This window comes from Salvelinus sp. IW2-2015, linkage group LG27 (genome assembly GCF_002910315.2).
Source record: "Salvelinus sp. IW2-2015 linkage group LG27, ASM291031v2, whole genome shotgun sequence".
In the NCBI taxonomy this organism is placed as follows: domain Eukaryota; kingdom Metazoa; phylum Chordata; class Actinopteri; order Salmoniformes; family Salmonidae; genus Salvelinus; species Salvelinus sp. IW2-2015.
The window spans coordinates 37,008,482-37,030,898 of NC_036867.1; the positions used below are offsets into that span (position 1 = coordinate 37,008,482).

At 44.8% G+C, this 22,417-nt stretch overlaps 1 protein-coding gene across 3 annotated transcripts in view; it reads left to right on the forward strand.

Annotated features, from left to right (window-relative positions):
* abcc4 (ATP binding cassette subfamily C member 4 (PEL blood group)) overlaps positions 1–22,003 on the forward strand; it is a 29,179-nt gene extending 7,176 nt beyond the window's left edge. For 2 of the 3 annotated variants that reach the window (XM_023973054.3, XM_070435558.1), the window contains 24 exons: positions 3,230–3,355; positions 8,276–8,525; positions 9,304–9,411; positions 10,083–10,172; positions 10,562–10,753; positions 11,292–11,386; positions 11,490–11,576; positions 12,510–12,606; positions 12,849–13,058; positions 13,743–13,880; positions 14,011–14,048; positions 14,164–14,270; positions 14,427–14,573; positions 14,746–14,825; positions 14,939–15,089; positions 15,212–15,331; positions 15,487–15,597; positions 15,746–15,846; positions 16,763–17,110; positions 17,250–17,339; positions 17,463–17,635; positions 18,236–18,341; positions 20,010–20,144; positions 20,332–22,003. In XM_023973054.3, the coding sequence (XP_023828822.1) occupies positions 3,230–3,355; positions 8,276–8,525; positions 9,304–9,411; positions 10,083–10,172; positions 10,562–10,753; positions 11,292–11,386; positions 11,490–11,576; positions 12,510–12,606; positions 12,849–13,058; positions 13,743–13,880; positions 14,011–14,048; positions 14,164–14,270; positions 14,427–14,573; positions 14,746–14,825; positions 14,939–15,089; positions 15,212–15,331; positions 15,487–15,597; positions 15,746–15,846; positions 16,763–17,110; positions 17,250–17,339; positions 17,463–17,635; positions 18,236–18,341; positions 20,010–20,144; positions 20,332–20,418 (3,187 nt within the window). In that variant the 3' untranslated portion in view covers positions 20,419–22,003. Of the gene's footprint in view, positions 1–3,229; positions 3,356–8,275; positions 8,526–9,303; positions 9,412–10,082; positions 10,173–10,561; positions 10,754–11,291; positions 11,387–11,489; positions 11,577–12,509; positions 12,607–12,848; positions 13,059–13,742; positions 13,881–14,010; positions 14,049–14,163; positions 14,271–14,426; positions 14,574–14,745; positions 14,826–14,938; positions 15,090–15,211; positions 15,332–15,486; positions 15,598–15,745; positions 15,847–16,762; positions 17,124–17,249; positions 17,340–17,462; positions 17,636–18,235; positions 18,342–20,009; positions 20,145–20,331 lie in introns of those variants that run through there. The other variant, XR_011474277.1, reaches the window with a different exon arrangement.
* Positions 22,004–22,417: the final 414 nt, after the last annotated feature.

The window sequence follows — 22,417 nt, forward strand, 5'->3', positions numbered from 1 at the left end:
ATTTGGTTTCACTAGCGTTTAAGAGCAGTTGGAGGCCACGGAAGGAGTGTTGTATGGCATTGAAGCTCGTTTGGAGGTTAATTAACACAGTGTCCAAAGAAGGGCCAGATGTATACAGAATGGTGTCGTCTGCGTAGAGGTGGATCAGGAAATCACCCGCAGCAAGAGCAACATCGTTGATATATACAGAGAAAAGAGTTGTCCTGAGAATTCAACCCTGTGGTACCCCCATAGACTGCCAGAGGTCCGGACAACAGGCCCTCCGATTTGACACACTGAACTCTGTCTGCGAAGTAGTTGGTGAACCAGGCGAGGCAGTCATTTGAGAAACCAAGGCTATTGAGTCTGCCGATAAGAATACGGTGATTGACAGAGTCGAAAGCCTTGGCCAGGTCGATGAAGATGGCTGCACAGTACTGTCTTTTATCGATGGTGGTTATGATATCGTTTAGTACCTTGAGTGTGGCTGAGGTGCACCCATGACCAGCTCGGAAAACAGATTGCACAGCGGAGAAGGTACGGTGGGATTCGAAATGGTCAGTGATCTGTTTTATTAACTTGGCTTTCGAAGACTTTAGAAAGGCAGGGCAGGATGGATATAGGTCTATAACAGTTTGGGTCTACAGTTTCACCCCCTTTGAAGAGGGGGATGACCGTGGCAGCTTTCCAATCTTTAGGGATCTCGGACGATACGAAAGAGCGGTTGAACAGACTGGTAATAGGGGTTGCAACAATGGCGGCGGATAATTTTAGAAAGAGAGGGTCCAGATTGTCTAGCCCAGCTGATTTGTACAGGTCCAGGTTTTGCAGCTCTTTCAGAACATCTGCTATCTGGATTTGGGTGAAGGAGAAGCTGGGGAGGCTCGGGCAAGCAGCTGCGGGGGGTGCGGAGCTGTTGGCCGAGGTTGGGGTAGCCAGGAGGAAAGCATGGCCAACCGTAGAGAAATGCTTATTGAAATTTTCGATTATCGTGGATTTATCGGTGGTGACCGTGTTACCTAGCCTCAGTGCAGTGGGCAGCTGGGAGGAGGTGCTCTTGTTCTCCATGGACTTTACAGTGTCCCAAAACTTTTGAGTCGGAGCTACAGGATGCAAATTTCTGTTTGAAAAAGCTAGCCTTTGCTTTCCTGACTGACTGTGTGTATTGGTTCCTGACTTCCCTGAACAGTTGCATATCGCGGGGACTATTCGACGCTACTGCAGTCCGCCACAGGATGTTTTGTGCTGGTCAAGGGCAGTCAGGTCTGTAGTGAACCAAGGGCTATATCTGTTCTTAGTTCTACATTTTTTTGAAAGGGGCATGCTTATTTAAGATGGTGAGGAAATTACTTTTAAAGAACGACCAGGCATCCTCAACTGACGGGATGAGGTCAATATCCTTCCAGGATACCCGGGCCAGGTCGATTAGAAAGGCCTGCTCGCAGAAGTGTTTTAGGGAGCGTTTGACAGTGATGAGGGGTGGTCATTTGACCGCGGACCCATAGCAGAAGCAGGCAATGAGGCAGTGATCGCTGAGATCCTGATTTAAAACAGCAGAGGTGTATTTGTAGGGCAAGTTGGTCAGGATAATATTTATAAGGGTGCCCATGTTTACGGATTTAGGGTTGTACCTGGTGTTTTCCTTGATAATGTGTGTGAGATTGAGGGCATCTAGCTTAGATTGTAGGACTGCTGGGGTGTTAAGCATATCCCAGTTTAGGTCGCCTAACAGAACGAACTCTGAAGATAGATGGGAGGCAATCAATTCACACATGGTGTCCAGGGCACAGCTGGGAGTTGAGGGGGGTCTATAACAGATGGCAACAGTGAGAGACTTATTTCTGGAGAGATTCATTTTTTAAATGAAATGCTTGAACTGTTTGGGCATAGACCTGGAAAGTATGACAGAACTTTGCAAGCTATCTCTGCAGTAGATTGCAACTCCTCCCCCTTTGGCAGTTCTAGCTTGACGGAAAATGTTGTAGTTTGGTATGGAAATTCATAGGCCAGGATTCAGACACGGCAAGGACATCAGGGTTGGCGGAGTGTGCTAAAGCCGTGAGTAAAACAAACTTCGGGAGGAGGCTTCTGATGTTAACATGCATGAAACCAAGGCTTTTTTGATTACAGAAGTCAACAAATGAGAGTGCCTGGGGACACGCAGGGCCTGGGTTGGCCTCCACATCACCCGAGGAACAAAGGAGGAGTAGGATGGTTAAAGGCTAGCAAAACTGGTCGTCTAGTGCGTTGGGGACAGAATAAAAGGAGCAGATTTCTGGGTGTGGTAGAATAGATTCAGGGCATAATGTGCAGATGGGTATTGTGGGGTGCGGGTACAGTGGAGGTAAGCCCAGGCACTGAGGGATGATAAGAGAGGTTGCATCTCTGGACATGCTGGTTATACTGGGTGAGGTCACCGCATGTGTGGGAGGTGGGACAAAGGAGGTATCTGAGGCATGTACAGTGGGACTAGGGGCTCCGCAGTAAACTAAAACAATAACTATCCTAAACAACAGTATCCAAGGCATATTGAAATCTTGAGAGAGACATAAAGCGAGGSATAAAGCAATCACAGGTGTTGATTGGGAGAGCTAGCTAAGACAACAGGTAAGACAACAGCTAATCAGCTAAGACAACAACAGAGAAAATGGCGATGAATGAGCAGAGAGGGTTGGTTAACTACACACAGGGCCTGAGTTCGGGGCTAGGGCCGACAGATAAACAAAGGTAAACAAAGTGGAGTACCGTGATAAATGAACATTCCAGCAGGCATCCGCTATGTAGCCATGTGATCATAGTGTACAGCAATAGACGGAACAGGGAAGCCGCGTAGTAGTTGTTGCTACGCTAGCACGCGGGACGCCTAACCCTAGCGTGGACCATGTGAGGGCACAATTGGCTGTCTTGTCAATAAACAAGGATTGTCTAAGAAATATATATATGTGGTCTTTTTTAACCTAATGCAGGGATCATCAACTAGATTCAGCTGCGGGATGATTTTTTATTTTTCTTGAGCAGATGTTCAGGGGGCTGGAAAACAATTACATTTGTAGACTGCAAATTGGCTGCAAGAAGCCGAAACAGATATATTTGACTAAATCATAGTAATTTCAAACCTTACTTACATTTGTATACAATCATATGTATCTCTCTATTATGCATGGGAATACTTTGGAACAGATTTCCAAAAATAAAATAGCTGGGGGGTTGAGGAACCCAGACCTAATATATGACTGTCCTTTCCTTGCAGGAGTAAAACAGCTGCCTTGACTGACAATAGGATACGCACAATGAATGAAGTGGTGTCTGGAATCAGGATCATCAAAATGTATGCCTGGGAGAAGCCCTTCTCAGCACTCGTCAATGAAGTCAGAAGGTAAAAAAAAAGTGTAACATTGAAGCTTTTGAACTGATCCCACTGCACAGAACAAACTCAATATTGAGATAGTGTTAGATTTGTAGATATTGTTACTGTAATAAGGCATAACAAGCACTATTGTCCAAAGCCCATTACAGATTGTGAAATGTTATTTCAAGAATTCTCTGTTATCATCCATGATTCATTTCAGCTGGTTGTTCTGTTAGGATTGCTGACGTGAGTGAAAGTCCCATGGTGTGTTTTAACCAAAGACCTTCCTCTTCTTGTAATTTTTCTGTGATGAGGAATCYACACCAACAATAGCTTCTTGTGATGATGTAACAATGTTTATTAAGGAAACTGTCAAACACACTAACTACATTGTCTCTCCTGAGGGTTTGTCCAGACATTTTAGATAGACTCAATGCATTGTCTAGATAATCTTATCTAGTACTTTGTGCCAAAGTAACACTGACACAAATGTATAAGTTATACAAACATACAGTTGTCAGTCAAATCGACTGAAATCCTAGTGATTGCCACCCAAGCCTAATAAAGGGTTATACTGGGGTATTTTGAAAAAATCATACCGCGGGTATTTCAAAATACCCCGGTATAACCCTTTTATTAGGCTTGGGTGGTAATCACTAGGATTTCAGTCGATTTGACTGACAACTGTATGTTTGTATAACTTATACATTTGTGTGTATATATACAGTGGGGAGAAGAAGTATTTGATACACTGCCTATTTTGCAGGTTTTCCTACTTACAAAGCATGTAGAGGTCTGTAATTTATCATAGGTACACTTCAACTGTGAGAGACGGAATCTAAAACAAAAATCCAGAAAATCACATTGTATGATTTTTAAGTAATTAATTTGCATTTTATTGCAATGAAATAAGTATTTGATCACCTACCAACCAGTAAGAATTCCGGCTCTCACAGACCTGTTAGTTTTTCTTTAAAGCCCTCCTGTTCTCCACTCATTACCTGTATTAACTGCACCTTTTGAACTGTCACCTGTATAAAAGACACCTGTCCACACACTCAATCAAACAGACTCCAACCTCTCCACAATGGCCAAGACCAGAGTGCTGTGTAAGCACATCAGGGATATAATTGTAGACCTGCACAAGGCTGGAATGGGCTACAGGACAAATAGGCAAGCAGCTTGGTGAGAAGGCAACAACTGTTAGCGCAATTATTAGAAAATGGAAGAAGTTCAAGATGACGGTCAATCAATCAATCCATATTGGGTTTACAATCATTTACAAAAAGACTTAGAAATCTATTTCAAATTAAAAAAAAATGACAGTAAGGATCTTTAAAAGAACGTGCAGTGTTTTGTGTTGGGGTTGTCCTATCTGTCACCTGCAAGATCTCACCTAGTGGGCATCAATGATCATGAGGAAGGTGAGGCCCAGAACTACACGGCAGGACCTGGTCAATGACCTGAAGAGAGCTGGGACCACAGTCTCAAAGAAAACCATTAGTAACACACTACGCCGTCATGGATTAAAATCCTGCAGCGCACGCAAGGTCCCCTGCTCAAGCCAGCGCATGTCCAGACCCGTCTGAAGTTTGCCAATGACCATCTGGATGATCCAGAGGAGGAATGGGAGAAGGTCATGTGGTCTGATGAGACAAAAATAGAGCTTTTTGGTCTAAACTCCACTCGCCGTGTTTGGAGGAAGAAGGATGAGTACAACCCCAAGAAACATCATCCAACCGTGAAGCATGGAGGTGGAAACATCATTCTTTGGGGATGCTTTTCTGCAAAGGGGACAGGACGACTGCACCGTATTGAGGGGAGGATGGATGGGACCATGTATCGCGAGATCTTGGCCAACAACCTCCTTCCCTCAGTAAGAGCATTGAAGATGGGTCGTGGCTGGGTCTTCCAGCATGACAACGACCCGAAACGCACAGCCAGGGCAACTAAGTGGCTCCGTAAGAAGCATCTCAAGGTCCTGGAGTGGCCTAGCCAGTCTCCAGACCTGAACCCAATAGAAAATATTTGGAGGGAGCTGAAAGTCCGTATTGCCCAGCGACAGCCCCGAAACCTGAAGGTCTGTATGGAGGAGTGGGCCAAAATCCCTGCTGTAGTGTGTGCAAACCTGGTCAAGAACTACAGGAAACGTATGATCTCTGTAATTGCAAACAAAGGTTTCTGTACCAAATATTAAGTTCTCTGCTTATTCTGAATGTTCAAATACTTATGTCATGCAATAAAATGCAAATTAATTACTTAAAAATCATACAATGTGATTTTCTGGATTTTTGTTTTCGATTCCGTCTCTCACAGTTGAAGTGTACCTATGATAAAAATTACAGACCTCTACATGCTTTGTAAGTAGGAAAACCTGCAAAATAGGCAGTGTATCAAATACTTGTTCTCCCCACTGTGTATGTGTATATATATTTATTTCACTCGGAGGCTAATTATTAGGTACACCCGTCTAGTACCGGGTCGGACCCCGCTTTTCCAGAACAGTCTGAATTCTTCTGAGATTGGAAACTTTGCTCAATTAGTATCAGAAGACTTAACGTGTGCCAGGAAAACATTCCCCACACCATTACAACACCGCCACCAGCCTGTACCGTTGACACCAGGCAGGATGGGGCCATGGGCGCATGCTGCTTATGCCAAATCCTGACTCTACCGTTGGACCAGGCAATGTTTTTCCACTCCTCAATTATCCAGTGTTGGTGATAGTGTGCCCATTGGAGCCACTTCTTGTTTTTAGCTGATAGAAGTGGAACCCCAGTGTGGTTGTCTGCTGCAATAACCCATCCGTGTCAAGGACTGACGAGTTGTGTGTTCCGAGATGCCGTTCTGCACACCACTGTTGTACTGCGCCGTTATTTGGCTGTTTGTGGCCCCCTGTTAGCTTGCATGATTCTTACCATTCTCATTCGGCCTCATCAACTAGCTGTTTTCGCTCACAGGACTGCCACTGACTGGATGTTTTTTTTTGACAGTCGCACCATTCTCGGTAACCCTAGTCACTGCCGTTTCTGAGATACTGGAATCGGCCCGCCTGGCACCGACGATCATACCACGCTCAGAGTCTCTTAGGTCACTCGCTTTGCCCATTCTAACGTTCAATCGAACAGTAACTGAATGCCTCGATGCCTGTCTGCCTGCTTTATATAGCAAGCCACGGCCATGTGAGTTACTGTTTGTAGAAGCTAACCATTTTTGTGAACGGGGTGAATGAATATAATTTTTAAATAAATACCTGCAGTTATCTTGTGCACTAGGTTAATAGATAAAGCAGATGGTGTTGTTCATTTTGCCTGTTTGTTTTTCTCATTGTGAAGCCCTTCCCCAAAGCAGCTGATTGAGCCAATCATGGTATGTTTGTTTACAAAGAGCACACACAGTTAACGGAAGCTTTCTCGACGACTGTTGTCCAGCTCAAGAGAGGTGAAGTTCAAGTTACGCTTGAAATTCACAACTGTTTGCCAGCTAAATATCTTATAGCTATACGTTTAACTTTTAGTTCTCTCCAACTCAGGGATCCAGCTATGTATTTGGTTTGCTAGCTTAAGTGGCTAGCCTGCAAGATCAAGCTTCTTGGTTACAGCAGAGACAATAAATCCCCTCCTGGATCAAGAACCCTGCTGTCAAATATTTGTTTTGTGCGTGCACCAAACCATTTAAGYTGGTTGTCCAGCTTTATGAGCTGGGGTGTCTGTCCTTGCAATTTGTTTATGTTGACTTGCACTTGTTGACAATTAGCAAGCGTCCACTATGGGAATACATTTTTAGTTTTTTTTACTGTTTGAAAATAAATGGTGCCGGTAACCCCATACCCCGGTATGGTACGGAAGCGGCATGAAAATCTGGATGCCGCCCAACCCTACTTTTCAAACCACCACTATTGCCTGGTGTGGTATTGCTAGTGGGACTCTGACACACAACCACCATGTACACTGAGTGTACAAAACATTAAGGACACCTGCTCTTTCCACGACAGACTGACCAGGTGAAAGCTATGATCCCTTYTTGATGTCACTTGTTATATCCACTCCTATCAGTGTTGATGAAAGGGAGGAGACAGCTTAATTGAGACATGGATTGTGTATGCATGTCATTCAGAGGGTGACTGGGCAAGACAAAATATTTAAGTGTCTTTTGAACGGGGTATGGTAGTAGGTGCTATGCACACCGGTTTGTGTCAAGAACTGCAACGCTGCTGAGTTTCACGCTGAACAGTTTCCTGTGTGTATCAAGAATGGTCTACCACCCAATGAATTGAGGCTCTTCTGAGGGCAAAAGGGGGGTGCAACTCAATATTAAGGTGACCTTCATGTTTTGTACACTCCGTGGATACTACGATGATGTCCTAAAAAGGACAACGGATCACAGAGCTGGCACAAAYCCACTGGCATGTTAACAGGTGTCGACAAGCTCTGTCACAGCTTCTCCACCTCAGAGCTGTGACATGGACATGCTACTACTATCCAGTCATAAGGCTGTCTAAATCTCTGTCACCTGCCTGTTAGTATAAGGAGAACAGGGTTCTTCCCAGTGATCTAAATTGCTCAGATTGAGTATTTTTATAAAGGGCTACGTAGGGATTCCTTATGCAGTGGTTCATAATGTCACCGAGTGACTCTGTGGTGCACATCGGCCCTGTTTTTGAAGTCTGGACAGCAACAACCTCTCCCCACGCAACAGGACAACCCCTGCTCCTCTCCCTCTGAATATCCATGCATGTTTACACATACTCACAGGGCTAAGATAAGGGGCCAGCCGCCAGATGAACCAACGCAGTCATCAAAGCCATGTTATCAGTGTGTCTTCTTCCTGGTTTTCATGTAGCATCCCCAGCCATTCTCTGTGGTCTTCATTCGAGCGTGTGTGTTGAAATGCTTCCTGGGTTTGTTTTTGTTACGGAATGCTTCTCTCTCACCCCACCCCCCCCAGGAAAGAGATCTCCAAGATCATGTCTAGCTCCTACCTGCGAGGCCTCAACATGGCCTCCTTCTTTGCGGCCAGTAAGATCATAGTCTTCATCACCTTCACCGTCTACGTCCTCCTGGGGAACACCATCTCAGCCAGCCGGGTGTTTGTGACCGTGTCTTTGTACAGTGCCGTCCGCCTCACCGTCACCCTCTTCTTCCCCTCGGCTGTAGAGAAACTGGCTGAGACGCGCATCAGCGTCCGCAGGATCAAGGTATTTAAATACATGTGAGCTTCTTAAATGGTTGCATTCTCCGAAGGAGTTTTAGTGGAGTTTTTGTGCTATCATATGGTAATGTTTTCCTGGGAAGCACACAGTATCTGTAGTTAATCCAAGGTAGAGATGCTATGACACATTGTCCCTTGTTAAAAAGAATCCATGTGAACTGCAGATCTAAGCGCTGATATGAATCACATTCTTTCTTGGGTGGTTTTTATCCAACAAGTTGTTCTGGTTATTGTGCATTACTTCATGCATTATCTCTGTTGACATATGTATTATCTCTTGACGTGTGAACCATGCAATACCAGAGCTCTCTTGAAGTTGAGCAAGGCTCGTCTTCTGCACGTGTTGGCTTCTGACAGTGCAGGTGTCGTCTCTGCGCTGGGTTCCTTTTTAGATGTGCTGTCCTGACAGTTGCCTGGATGCCAATGTGAAACACAAGGCCCAGCTCTGGCTGATCCCCTAAGACTCATTATGCAATCATGTCACATTATCATGCTTTATGATCAGTGACTGTAAAATCATCATGGGACTTATCTGAGCCACAGCCAGGCTTTACATTACTGTATGTCATCTGATTGTTCAAAGCCAGGGACGTAACAGGCATCATTGCAATCAAGATCCTCAAGTTGTTGAATGTGTCATCTCGATCCAACACGATTGTAAACAAAGTCTCGGGTCCATCTCGATGTGGCAGTTTTGTTAACATAAGGAGACATGGCTGTATATCACTATTGAACTCTTGGTGAACTATTGTTTCCAATCTCAGACTTTTCTCCTGTTGGATGAGATTGTGAAAAGCAACCATGGATTTCTCCAGGAGGAGAAGCAAGAGCCCTCTGTGGAGATCCAGGACCTGATTTGCTACTGGGACAAGGTGAATGTTCAACTACTGCCACCCAGACTCCTAGATACACCTACAGTACCGTTTACTGCTATCACAAACACCTTTTATTACAGCTTGATGCTACGTGTGTGTGTACAGTGAGCTCAAAGTATTGAGACAGAGAAATGTTTTATTGTTTTGGCTCTCTAATCCAGCACTTTGGATTTGAAATGATACACTGACTGAGGTTAAAGTGCAGACTGTCAGCTTTAATTTCAGGGTATTTTCATCCATATCGGGTGAACCGCTTAGAAATTACAGCACTTTTTGTTCATAGTCCTCCCATTTTAGGGGACCAAAAGTATTTATAAACAAATTCACTTGTGTATTAAACTTGTGAGTCTACAAACATTTTGGATGCATTTGCTGTTTTGGTTGTTTCAGATTATTTTGTGCCCAATAGAAATTAATGGTAAATAATGTCACTTATTGTAAATAAGAATAGAATATGTTTATAAACACTTCTACATTCATGTGGATGCTACCATGATTATGGATAGTCCTGAATGATTTGTGATAGTTAGCTCATACCCCCCCCAACACATGCTAACCTCTCACCATTACAATAACAAGGCAGGTTAGCATTTGTATATTTATGCATTTTGGAGCTCACTCTTATAATAAAGTGTAACCTGAAATGACCCCTCTCTCGCTCTGTACAGAGTCAGGACGCCCCATCTCTCCAGAACCTGTCACTCACAGTAAAGTCAGAGCAGCTCGTCGCTGTCATTGGACCTGTGGGGGCTGGAAAGGTCAGAGGTCATGTTTCTTAGCTTGGTGTGCCAGCCTATTACATCACTGTATGAGGACCGCCAACGTAGCGAGAGGGAAGTAAGCCAACTGGAATATATATTTAGCTACAGTGTGAATCAGAAAACGGTTTTGCAGGATGTGTAAACATTGATGTTCTCTCCTCTTACTGTGACATAATGCCTGCCTTTGTGTACACTGAGTGTACAAAACATTATGAATACCTGCTCTATCCATGACAGATTGGCCAGGTGAATCCAGGTCAATGCTGATGCCTTATTGATGTCACTTGTTAAATCCAACTCAATATTGGGAAGGTGTTCCTAATGTTTTGTACACTCAATGTATGTTCTTATCAAGCTCACCTGTTCCCCCTTCACATTTCCCACAGTCCTCTCTGCTCAGCGCCATCCTGGGGGAGCTGCCTCACGACAAGGGGGTGTTGAAGGTCAAAGGTCAGCTGACCTACGCCTCCCAGCAGCCCTGGGTGTTCCCCGGAACCATCCGCAGCAACATCCTGTTTGGCAAAGAGCTCCATCCTCAGAAGTATGAGAAGGTCCTGAGAGCCTGCGCCCTCAAGAGGGTAAGACACACTGAATGGAGCTCTCATTGTATTTAACGCTGGGAGATTGCTAAATGCAAGGATTGGTGAAGCTCCATTGTGAACGTTGGATCTCTTGAACTTTGACTGCAAAGAGCACCAACACCTTGGGCTCTAGGTGGTACGCCTTTCATCAGAGCTGTCAACACTCGTACATGAACACATACAAGCTCTGTCCCCTCTGCCCTATTGAACACAATGTGAGACTAGATTCACGCTCTCACAACCACATCCCATGAAACGGACATCTGCTCTACAAACACACTTCCTCTTTGATCGGAGGACTGGACTTTCAGCCACACATTCACTTGCCATGGAGAACACTTCAAACACACAGAAATCTGTAATGTCACTTCCCCAGCCATGCACTCTGTAACACTGTCCTCTTTCACTGTGTACAAACTGCATTCCCTCTGTGTGTGGAAGATCATGTCCTACACATAGTCATTATGGTCCTCCTGTTTGAGGGATTGTGATGGTTGTGGGTCCTATTAACCCCTGTTGTCCCTTCTGTGTTCAGGACATGGAGCTGCTGCCAGACGGGGACCTGACATTGATAGGGGACAGAGGAGCCACCCTRAGTGGGGGACAGAAAGCTAGAGTGAACCTGGCCCGGTAAGACCACAACTCCACTTCATACTAGAGTAGACATGAGTTGAGGTACTTTCTATAGATGAATATCCTCCAGTCTCTATCTGAAAGCCTTGTTGTGTCTCAGGGCTGTGTACCAGGATGCTGATATCTACCTGCTGGACGACCCTCTAAGTGCTGTGGATGCTGAGGTCGGGAGACACCTGTTTGAACAGTGAGTGAACCACAGTTTCAGCTAAACACGTTTTTTTATTTTTACAACTGAATAGAGTGATGCAATYCACTGATAGGACTTTGCTCTCAGTACACCGTCTCAACATGACTGTAAAAGAGCAAAACAATAGAGAACACAACCGACTGGGCACACACTGGTTGTTTCCACGTCATGAAATGATGAACTACTGACTTACTGAAGCATAAACTGGAATATGTACAGTACTTCCACTATTGTTCTGGGGCGTTATGAAGGATTCTGTTCCTGCTCCTGTCCCCCAGTCGTTTGTTGGTGGCTAGTGATTTATCTGGCAGAGTAGCAGAAAGTCTGGAGTGCTCTGTTCCTACCTCCCTGAGGTCTCCATCAAAGCAGCCCTAGCCTCTGGAAGGCAGGAAAAGGAGTGGTGCTGCTGTCAGGCACACAATGGCAACAGAGCCCTACTCTACCTTATCCTGTCACATGACATGGTCCCCTGAAAGTGTTCATAATGGAACCAGCAGGGCAGTGATGAGCAGTGGGCTGCACTTCTACTGTGCAGGGCTCACTTTTACAAAAAGCTATAACGCTATTGAAAGGTGTTCTAACCATTGTAAGACTAAATCTGTGTGTTTGGTGTGGCCTCTTCTAGCGAACAGCGTTCAGATTCCCTTTGCGGTAGCATACTTAAGCTTTGTGTAGCCAGTTTGAGGTCTGTGTCGATGTGTTCATTTTGTTAAAAAAAATGTTTTTGCTTTTAGTGTTGATTAGGAACTGTGTCTAAAATGCCAATACTTGTGAGCTGGCCCTAGTGATTGGCCCTGTTTGATAGGTGACAATCTCCAATTTGCCCACATGAGTCTGGTACTCTGAAAAGTTGGACAGGGTTGGCAGGTCTGCTGTCATCTGACTGTCTCCATGTGTCTGTATCCTGTCTGTCTCTCCATGTGTGTCCAGGTGTATCTGTGGTATTCTGAAGAATAAGCCCCGCATCCTGGTCACCCACCAGTTGCAGTACCTCCAAGCAGCCGACCAGATCCTCGTCCTCAAGGAGGTGTGTTCCTGGCAGGGTTTAACATTCTACATATGCTTTAAGACCACATAGGAGCATGCATGCACTACCCTGTGCTTAAGTTTAATGCAGGACCTGTGACTGCAAGCACGGGGGAGATGTGTTACCATGGGTTACACTGTAACACACATAGGAACACCTGTATAATTGCACACAGACAAGACTTATACATTACATACAAACTCCAGATGTTGTGGGGTGTGACTTTCGTGTGTCTATTTCAGGGTCACATGGTGGCAAGGGGGACGTACAGCGAACTCCAGCGCTCTGGGGTCGACTTCACCTCCCTCCTGAAGAGGGAAGAGGAGGGGCCACAAGCCCCAGGGGCGGAGACTGAAAGCCGCTCGCCATGCAGACGCACCCTCTCGCAGAATGCAGAGGTCTCCCATACCTCCTCCATACGCCCTGTTAAAGATGGAACTGAACAGCTTCCGGTGGGTCCCGCCCACTTCCGGTCCTTTGATACAGTCGCCAGGAGCATTTTCACTGTGTCCCTGATGATATTTTGTAGCAAAGCAGTGAGTGAAGAAAAAGTTACCTGTGCTTGCTCTTTTTGTCCACAAGAAGGCAGTGCGTACAAACTTTTAGTAGAAGTTTGCCAGACACAGCAAAGTCCGTCACACGCAATATCTCAGACAGCACTGACCCGATTTTGACAACACTTGGGTGAATGACGTCTTGCCATAGAGATCCGGCATTTACACAATTACACTGATTTGGCCCAAGGCAGTAGCTATAATAAGACTGAAGTTCTTTAGTCACAAGCTATATCTCAATTGGCCCGAGAGAGAGGAGGGGGGCACTGCATTATTCGTGGGGGTCAGTGTTTACTGTTGCCTTGTAATTTTAGTAGAAGCTATGCAAGCCACAGCAAAGTACATGTCGTACTTTCCTTAAAAAAACAAGTWAATTTGTATCTTGTTGACATGTTCAGATTCCCCAACACAGGGATTGTGTAAGTTCTCAACTTCCCTCGTGCTTGAACCTCTACAGAGTTGATCCTACACAGAGTGCACAGAATGACTCACTTAACATCATGTTGCACAGATGTCATTTTATTTGCAGTGGCTTTAATGAATAACCCCCAATAAATCCTATGATGTTTGTGTGTAATGCAGGCAGAGCCTGTCCAGACAGTAGTCGAGGAGAGCCGCTCGGAGGGGACCATCGGCGTCAGCCTCTATGTCAAGTACCTGAAGGCAGGCGCCAACATCCTGGTGTTGATAGGAGTTGTATTACTCCAGTTCCTAGCTCAGGTAATGACATCATAACCCCAGTACAACTACATGGTCAAAAACAGCACTAGTAGTGCTGAAGAAACTCAATCTGATGACGACTTCATTAAATGATAAAGGTCTACTAACATACTTATGTTTTTGTGTGCAGYRAGCATATATTCTGCAGGACTGGTGGTTGGCCTATTGGTAAGACATCATTTCACTGTCCATTTCCAGTCATGCAACTGTCATGTTACCCTTTTTAATATGCTGTGTTGGGACTGGCTCTCTGCTTTAGCTCTGTCTCCTCTGTGATTGACAGGGCAGGAGAGCAGGAGAAGCTCAACGTTAATGGCACTGTGACCGTCCAAAATGGTGTCAACGTCACTGAAGYGRTGAACKTGGATTTCTACCTCYGCATTTACGCAGGTGAGACACAGTGGAAACCCTACTCTGGAAATTGTTTTGCTACTCCTAGAATAGTGTCATGCAGGCTCTTTCTTRRTCCATAACCTTTGTGTGTCTGTGTTACAAAATGTGTGCTTCAAAATGTAACATCCTAAAATGGGAATTCTGTGTTTTCAGGTTTGACTGGAGCAACTCTCATCTTTGGCTTTGCCAGGAGTCTGATTATGTTCAATGTGCTGGTGAAAGCTGCTCAGTCTCTGCACAACCGCATGTTCAACTCTATCCTCCGGACGCCTGTACGCTTCTTTGACATTAACCCAATTGGTGAGCCATAAGCCATGCACAAACTGGAACATATAAGGAAAGCAATTTTCTGTTGCCACAGTTTTGTGTTGAGAGATGCTGCATTTGTGTTTACTTAAGGTCAGACATAACATATCTGTAGACAAAAAGAAAAGTTTTTAAATTCCTGGTGTTTTCTCCTCTTGTGTCCCAGGAAGAGTCCTCAACCGCTTCTCTAAGGACATCGGCCAACTGGACGCGGCCTTACCTTGGACCTTTGTGGACTTCATTCAGGTGATCCACGACACATTTTGGTCCTGCATCTTCACAAGGTATTTACTATTCGATCACCAGTTAACCTGTTCCCTCTCCTCTGGTTATGTCTTTGGGGCTGTTTTCCTGAGAAGATATTCCTGCAGATCATCGGCGTGATCGCTGTAGCGGCCTCCGTCATCCCCTGGATCCTCATCCCGTTGGTTCCTCTTGTCATCGTCTTCCTGTTCCTGAGACGCTACTTCCTGCAGACTTCACGAGATGTCAAGCGCCTGGAATCCACCAGTGAGTGCCAGTGGCCTTTTTTGCTTTATAGTGTGTGTGCGCGCGCGCACATGGATAGTAATCAGTAACCATGTGCGCGCGCGCACATGGATAGTAATCAGTAACCATGTGTCTCTCTGCAGCTCGGAGTCCAGTCTTCTCCCACCTGTCCTCGTCCCTCCAAGGTCTGTGGACGATCCGAGCCTTCAGAGCCGAGGAGAGATTCCAGAACACCTTTGACGCTTATCAGGATCTGCACTCAGGTGGTTCTCCTTTCAATGCTGCCTTCCATTTTGTTTGTCTCCAATGGTTCTAAGTACATTGGGTAGAATGTATACGTGTTATTAAATATAATTCTCAAACAGTATCTGCTCTGTTCTATAGGAATAAAACTGAATCAGTGTCTCTCGTTTCTCAGAATCCTGGTTCCTGTTCCTGGTCACCTCTCGCTGGTTTGCCATCCGCCTGGATGGCATGTGCGCCGTCTTCGTCACCATCACCGCCTTTGGCTGCCTTCTGCTCCGAGACCGTAAGAGACAACGGCACACAGAGCCAACACAATTACAGTTAGCTGAAGGAGGCTATGAAAACTACAGCTTGTTGCCAGACCTAGAATAGAAATGATTTAACATTGGGTCTAACTAGTGTCCTGTTTGTTTCTCTTCTGGCCTTGTTAGAGGTGGAGGCTGGATCTGTCGGCTTGGCGTTGTCCTACGCTGTGACTCTCATGGGGATGTTCCAGTGGGGGGTACGGCAGAGTGCTGAGGTGGAGAACATGGTGAGACAACCCAGATATGTAGAGGAACACCTGTAATTACAATCAACCCCTTCTTCAGAGATGCTACATGCTTTACAAACCCACCAGACAACTTAGTCTGGAAATGTTGATTGAGATGTGTAACCCAGACCTCAGAACTATTAGTGGTGACTCTGAAACTGCCTCCTGGTCTATTTGGCCTTTCATCTTGTTCATGCTGGTATTCATGCCAGGATGGAATGTTCGTCCATAACAGCTCTTTCAAGAATCCAGCCTGAGGGTTCTCTGAAGCTTCTTAATGCCGCTCTCTATAGTGCTTTTAGTTTCACGTTTTAACGTACTGCACAAGTACAGTGGAATGCCTTTTCTTGCTAGCTCTAAACCCAACAATGCAGTAGTCATTGCAGTACTAAAAATAACAGAACAAAAACACATGAGAAATAAGAAGAACATGAGAAGTCGGTAAGCTATATTCGGGGTCAGTCAGTTCCAGTACCATATTTACAATGTGCAGGGATACTGGAGTGATAGGGGTGGGGTAACTAGGCATCAGGATGTATGATAAACAGGGTAGCAGCAGCTAATATGACGATTGTGTGTGCAGAGTCCTGTGAGTGAGCATAGAGACAATTAAATACAAGGGTAACTCAAATAGTCCATGTAGACATTTTGTTAGSTATTTAGAAGTATTATGGCTTGGGGATAGAAGCTGTTCAGGAGCCTGTTGCTGTCAGACTTGATGCACCAGTACTGCTTACTGTGTAGAAGCAGAGAGAACAGTCTATGGCTTGGGTGGCTGGAGTCTAATGATTTTCTGGGCCTTCCGTCCTGGATGGTAGGGAGCTCGCCCCCAATGATGTACTGGGCTGCTTAGAGAAGCCATGCTAGTACAAAAGCCAGGGCTGTTTGACTGACGTAGTTAATTCACTGTCCTCAGATGACGTCAGTGGAGAGGGTGGTGGAGTACACAGAGCTGGAGAGTGAAGCACCCTGGGAAACGCAGAAGCGTCCTCCTCCTGAGTGGCCAAGCCAAGGCCTCATCACCTTTGACCGGGTCAGCTTCTCCTACAGCTCAGACGGACCTGTGGTCCTGAAGGACATGAAGGCCATGTTCAGGCCCAAAGAGAAGGTTGGCATCGTGGGCAGGACGGGTGCGGGGAAAAGCTCCCTGGTATCGGCGCTCTTCCGCCTGGCAGAGCCAGAGGGCAGGATCTACATCGATGGAGTTCTGACCTCTGAGATCGGCCTTCATGACCTGCGCCAGAAGATGTCCATCATACCTCAGGTAGCTACTGTTGGTGYGTCTTCTGTGGCTGCTCTGTCCCGTAGTCCTTCTGAATGTAGCAAAGGAAAGGCTTCTTGTTCAGATATGGGTCTGTTGGAGCTTAATACATGTTTCTGTTTGTGGTCCCTCTGTTCTGCAGGACCCAGTGCTTTTCACRGGCACCATGAGGAAGAACCTGGAACCTTTCAACCAGCACCCAGACGAGGACCTGTGGAACGCTCTCCAAGAGGTACTGCGCCTCAGACTCCTATTGATACAGTAACGAGATATACTCACACACACATTTACATACAGGTTAATGTGTGTTTTTGGTGGCATCGGGGTCTTATTCCAGTAACTGTTTCCTCTCCAGGTCCAGCTGAAGTCTGCGGTGGAGGAGCTGCCCAATAAGATGGAGACGGTTCTGGCCGAGTCGGGCTCCAACTTCAGTGTYGGTCAGAGGCAGCTGGTCTGTCTGGCCCGAGCTGTCCTGAGGAAGAACCGCATCCTCATCATCGACGAGGCCACGGCCAACGTGGACCCCAGGTAAAGAGCTTCCTCTCTCTCACACACACACACACACACACACACACGTTGCCATGTAGGACCTCCCGTCTGTCCTTTAGAACTGGGCAGCAGAGGCAGCTGACATGCTTTAATGCTGCGTTCATAGCCAAGTGGGAAGGTGGTATTTATCACTTATGACTGGGAAAAATCCACTTGAAGGCCCCTCCAACTGGTAATTACTAGTGGGGAAACTCGTCTATCATCCCTGAGCTCTGACCTTTCTCACATGCTGACCTCTGACATCCCCTACTAAGGAAATTCTCGATAACAGCATTTTTGGCAGTTAAATGAAACAGTAAAACCATACTTAAAAAATAAATAAAAAGCAACTTATGGTTTTCGAACATTAATTTGTTTACAGGCACGGTGGCTGTAATTTTTGTTTGATGCAGCCTATGGTCAATTAGCCACTCGTCTTTTCTCAATTAGTTGAATGCATCCAGCTGGTAATTAKCAACTTCCCACTTGGTTATGAATGCAACATAAGACTGGGAGGCATCTAGTAGTAGACAAYWGTGWGWGTGTTTCTTCCTCCCAGCTTTGTGTGTCCTCACCTGTCTGTTRGTCTTGGCTCTGTAGAACAGACGAGCTGATCCAGAAGACAATACGAGACAAATTCAGGGAATGCACCGTGCTCACCATCGCCCACCGCCTCAACACCATCATAGACAGCGACCGCATCCTGGTGAGAGCGCTCCACAGTTACACAATGATCACCCAACTGGTTACCTGTCTACTCTACAGTATTCTTTTTATATACACTACTGTTCAAAAGTTTGGGGTTATTTAAATTGTTGAAAGAAAAGCCTCTTTTTTTTGTCCATTTWAAAWMYKKWRKAAWTMYWRKYYAAWMSKYMMMWYYKKWTMMTWAWMMTMMWAAWMMRRMMTMYAYSRWYYAAKCSSKYYWTTTTTTTAATGGAAAATCTACGTAGGCTTACAGTTGTCCATTATCGCAAACATCACTCTTGTGTTCCAATGGCACGTTGTTAGCTAATCCAAGTTTATCATTTGAAAAGGCTAATTGATCATTAGAAAACCCCTTTGCAAGTATGTTAGCACAGCTGAAAACTGTTGTCCTGACTAAAGAAGCAATAAAACTGGCCTTTTTTAGACTTGTTGAGTATCTGGAGCTTCAGCATTTGTGGGTTCGATTTACAGGATCAAAATGGCCAGAAACAAACACTTTCTTCTGAAACTCGTCAGTCTATTCTTGTTCTGAGAAATTAAGGCTATTRCATGCGAGAAATTGAAGATCTCGTACAACACCGTGTATTACTCCGTCACAGAACAGCGCAAACTGGCTCTAACCAGAATAGCAAGAGGACAAGTACATTAGTAGTGTCTAGTTTGAGAAACAGACCCCTCACAAGGCCTCAACTGGCAGCTTCTTTAAATAGTACCCACAAAACACCCGTCTCAATGTCAACAGTGAAGAGGTGACTCCGGCATGTTGCAAAGAAAAATACATATCTCAGACTGGCCAATAAAAAGAAAAGATTAAAATGGGCAAAAGAACACACACTGGACAGAGGAACTCTGCCTAGAAGGCAAGCATCTCGGAGTCAACTCTTTACTGTTGACGTTGAAACTGGTGTTTTGGGGGTACTATTTAATGAAGTTGAGGACTTGTGAGTGGGTCTGTTTCTAAAACTAGACAATACTAATGTACTTGTCCTCTTGCTCAGTTGTGCACTGGGGCCTCCCACTCTTTCTATTCTGGTTAGAGCCAGTATGTGCTGTTCTGTGAAGGGAGTAGTACACAGCGTTGTATGAGATCTTCAGTTTTTTTGGCAATTTCTCACATGGAATAGCCTTCATTTCTCAGAACAAGAATAGACTGACGAGTTTCAGAAGAAAGTGTTTGTTTCTGGCCATTTGGCCTGTAATCGAACCCACACATGCTGATYCTCCAGATACTCAACTAGTCTAAAGAAGGCCAGTTTTATTGCTTCTTTAATCAGAAAAGCTTTCAGCTGTGCTAACATAATTGCAAAATGTTTTTTTTAATGATCAATTAGCCTTTTAAAAATGATAAACTTGGATTAGCTAACACAACGTGCCATTGGAACACAGGAGTGATGGTTGCTGAAAATGGGCCTCTGTACGCCTACGTAGATATTCCATTAAATATCAGCCGTTTCCAGCTACAATGGTCATTTACAACACTAAATGTCTGATCAAATTGATGTTATTTTAATGAACAAAAAATGTGCTTTTTCAAAAACAAGGACATTTCTAATAGACCCCAAATTTTTGAACGGTTTTGTGTGTGTGTCCCAAGGGCTTGTCAGGTCCTTTTTGTATCCCTAATGATACACCAATTACCTACTATATAACTTGACTCTGTTCCCAGGTTCTAGACGCGGGTCAGATCCACGCATACGATGAGCCCTACACCCTACTTCAGAACCACGATGGTATCTTCTTCAAGATGGTCCAGCAGACAGGCAGGCAGGAGGCCGTTGCCCTCCTGCAGTCAGCTAAACAGGTACGTAGCACACTGACTCAACAGAGCGTGTCTACTTCACTCTGTTCTCTGGCAGTGAAATAGCTTAATGTTCAAAGTGACATGCTACCACACAGATGTGTGGGAGTTGTGTTCTTGTGCGTCCACCACATACCTCTGGAATTTCGGGTTGGCAWACACTAACACCGGTTGTCTCATCTTGATTCAGGCATACAATAGCCGGAGTCGTCCCAGTACGACCAACGGCGGGGTCGGCGCAGAAGGCAATTTGGTCATCTTTGAGACGGCCCTGTAACAACCTGGAGGAGGCTTTGACTATTGTTTTAAAGCCTGAAGTACTGCTCCTCAGTCGGCTGGCACTGCAGTCCCATGGCATTCTCCAGTCTACAGAGATCAACAGTGCCTTATCACCCAGCAAAAACTCCATGTTGGAAACTCCAGTTGGACAGGAATCGCAACGGTTTGGTCCAGTGTGCCACAGGCCGAGTTGAGTTAAATCCACTTATGCAGTTGTAGGGATTTTTTTCCCCCCAAGCTAAAAAAAAGTTGGGAAAGTACGTGGTGGGATAACACTAAATGTTAACTGTCCCTTATTTATTTTTTTTATCATTATACGAACATGCAGTAACCAATCGATTTTAAAGTAATAACCATCGAGACCCATGACAATTGATTGTATAATCGTGACTTGACTGATTTGAGACAGACTTGCGTATACAATTTACAAGAGCCAACATTTGAGGACTCTTTCCTTAGATTCATTTGTGGCCAATTTATTATCCGATTTGTAAGTAAATACTACGTAATGTAGTTTAGTGCTTTCATTTTTTTGCAGCAGTTTTAGATGAATCATCTCTGTATAAATCATATTTACTATAAATGTAATTTGTATTCAAAGTAAAAACGTAAGTTATTTAGCCATACCAAATCAATCTCATGTAAAGTGTAACTTTTTTTTGTATACCAGTGATTTGTCTTTATTTTTAACAACTTATTTGCYCCAGCAGCTCCAAATGCATTATTTACTGTAGTTACTGTACCAAATAGGGTTTGCGAATGTCTTCTGAAACTCAATACTCAGGTAGTTTGAATATGAATCTTACTAAATATTTAGTCAAAAGGGCAATTTCTCAGGCAAAAATGTTGCAAATACTGTCTGGGAGTGGCCTGAGTGGGAGGGGAAAATTGGCTTATTGGCAGAGGTTTGGAACGCTCATTCTTATTGGTCTAACTCATTTACCGCATGGTGATGTCACCATGGAAGGCCAAAACTCTATCCCAAAATAGGCTGAAATTTCAGGCAGTCTTTTCAAACAGCTCTTACACTACAGGGGCATCATCATTTTCATAATTTCATAGTATTTCTCCAACAGTGTGGAAAGGTATATGAAACACAGGAAAATCATGTTTGACTGCACTGGGTTAAGAAATGGTTAGTCATGTAGATTAGAAATGCGATTAGTGAGGAATGTTGGGTAAGGTTGATAAACAAGTCGTGCGCCGGATTCGAACTGGCAACCTACCCTAGGAAAATCACGTTTGGCTGCACTGGGACTTGAAATGGCGTATACGGGCGCTTTTCTAGCTTGTAATTGACTGTATGTGCCTTTTTATATTCAGCATTGATCCTCATCGTCAGGTCTTGTCAGATGAGTTTACATGAATGAATATCACTTCTATTTCTGAGAGTGATTTAAAGGCTAGATTCAATCTGTAGTGCAGAAGATCCCCATTATAGCATGATTGAAATGTAAAGGTCCTTTCTGATTAAGCTGACGAGGTGTTTACTTTGAATACAGTCCCTGTGCACGCGGGAACATAGGAAATCGCGCTATAGCGTGGAACTAATGCCATACGGATTAAATAAAGCTCCTAATCGACTTGTTTTATACAATTTTTAAATCAGCTCGTTTCACTATTGCAACTGTTGACGTGGTGATATGTTTGTGAGGAAAGTCACAGGACTGATGAATGTGGTTTTCCTTATTAGATATTTTTCTGTCGGTCGGAAAGTTCAGGAATAAGGGTTGGGTTAGAAAACAAAAAACACACAGATTTGAACCTCTGACCTTCTGATCCCTGTACCGAGTCCACGGTGCCATCGGGGAGACCACCACACTGGTTGTTTCACATATTTAAAGCTGTTCAGTCCGTTAGTCATGTAGATGAGGAATGTTGGGGAAGGTATAAAAACAAAGGCACATGCCGGATTCAAACTGGCCTGTCACAACCCGTGTTTAACACCCCCCATCCCCCTCCAACCCTAAAAGGCTGTTCTTTATTTGACTCTCACC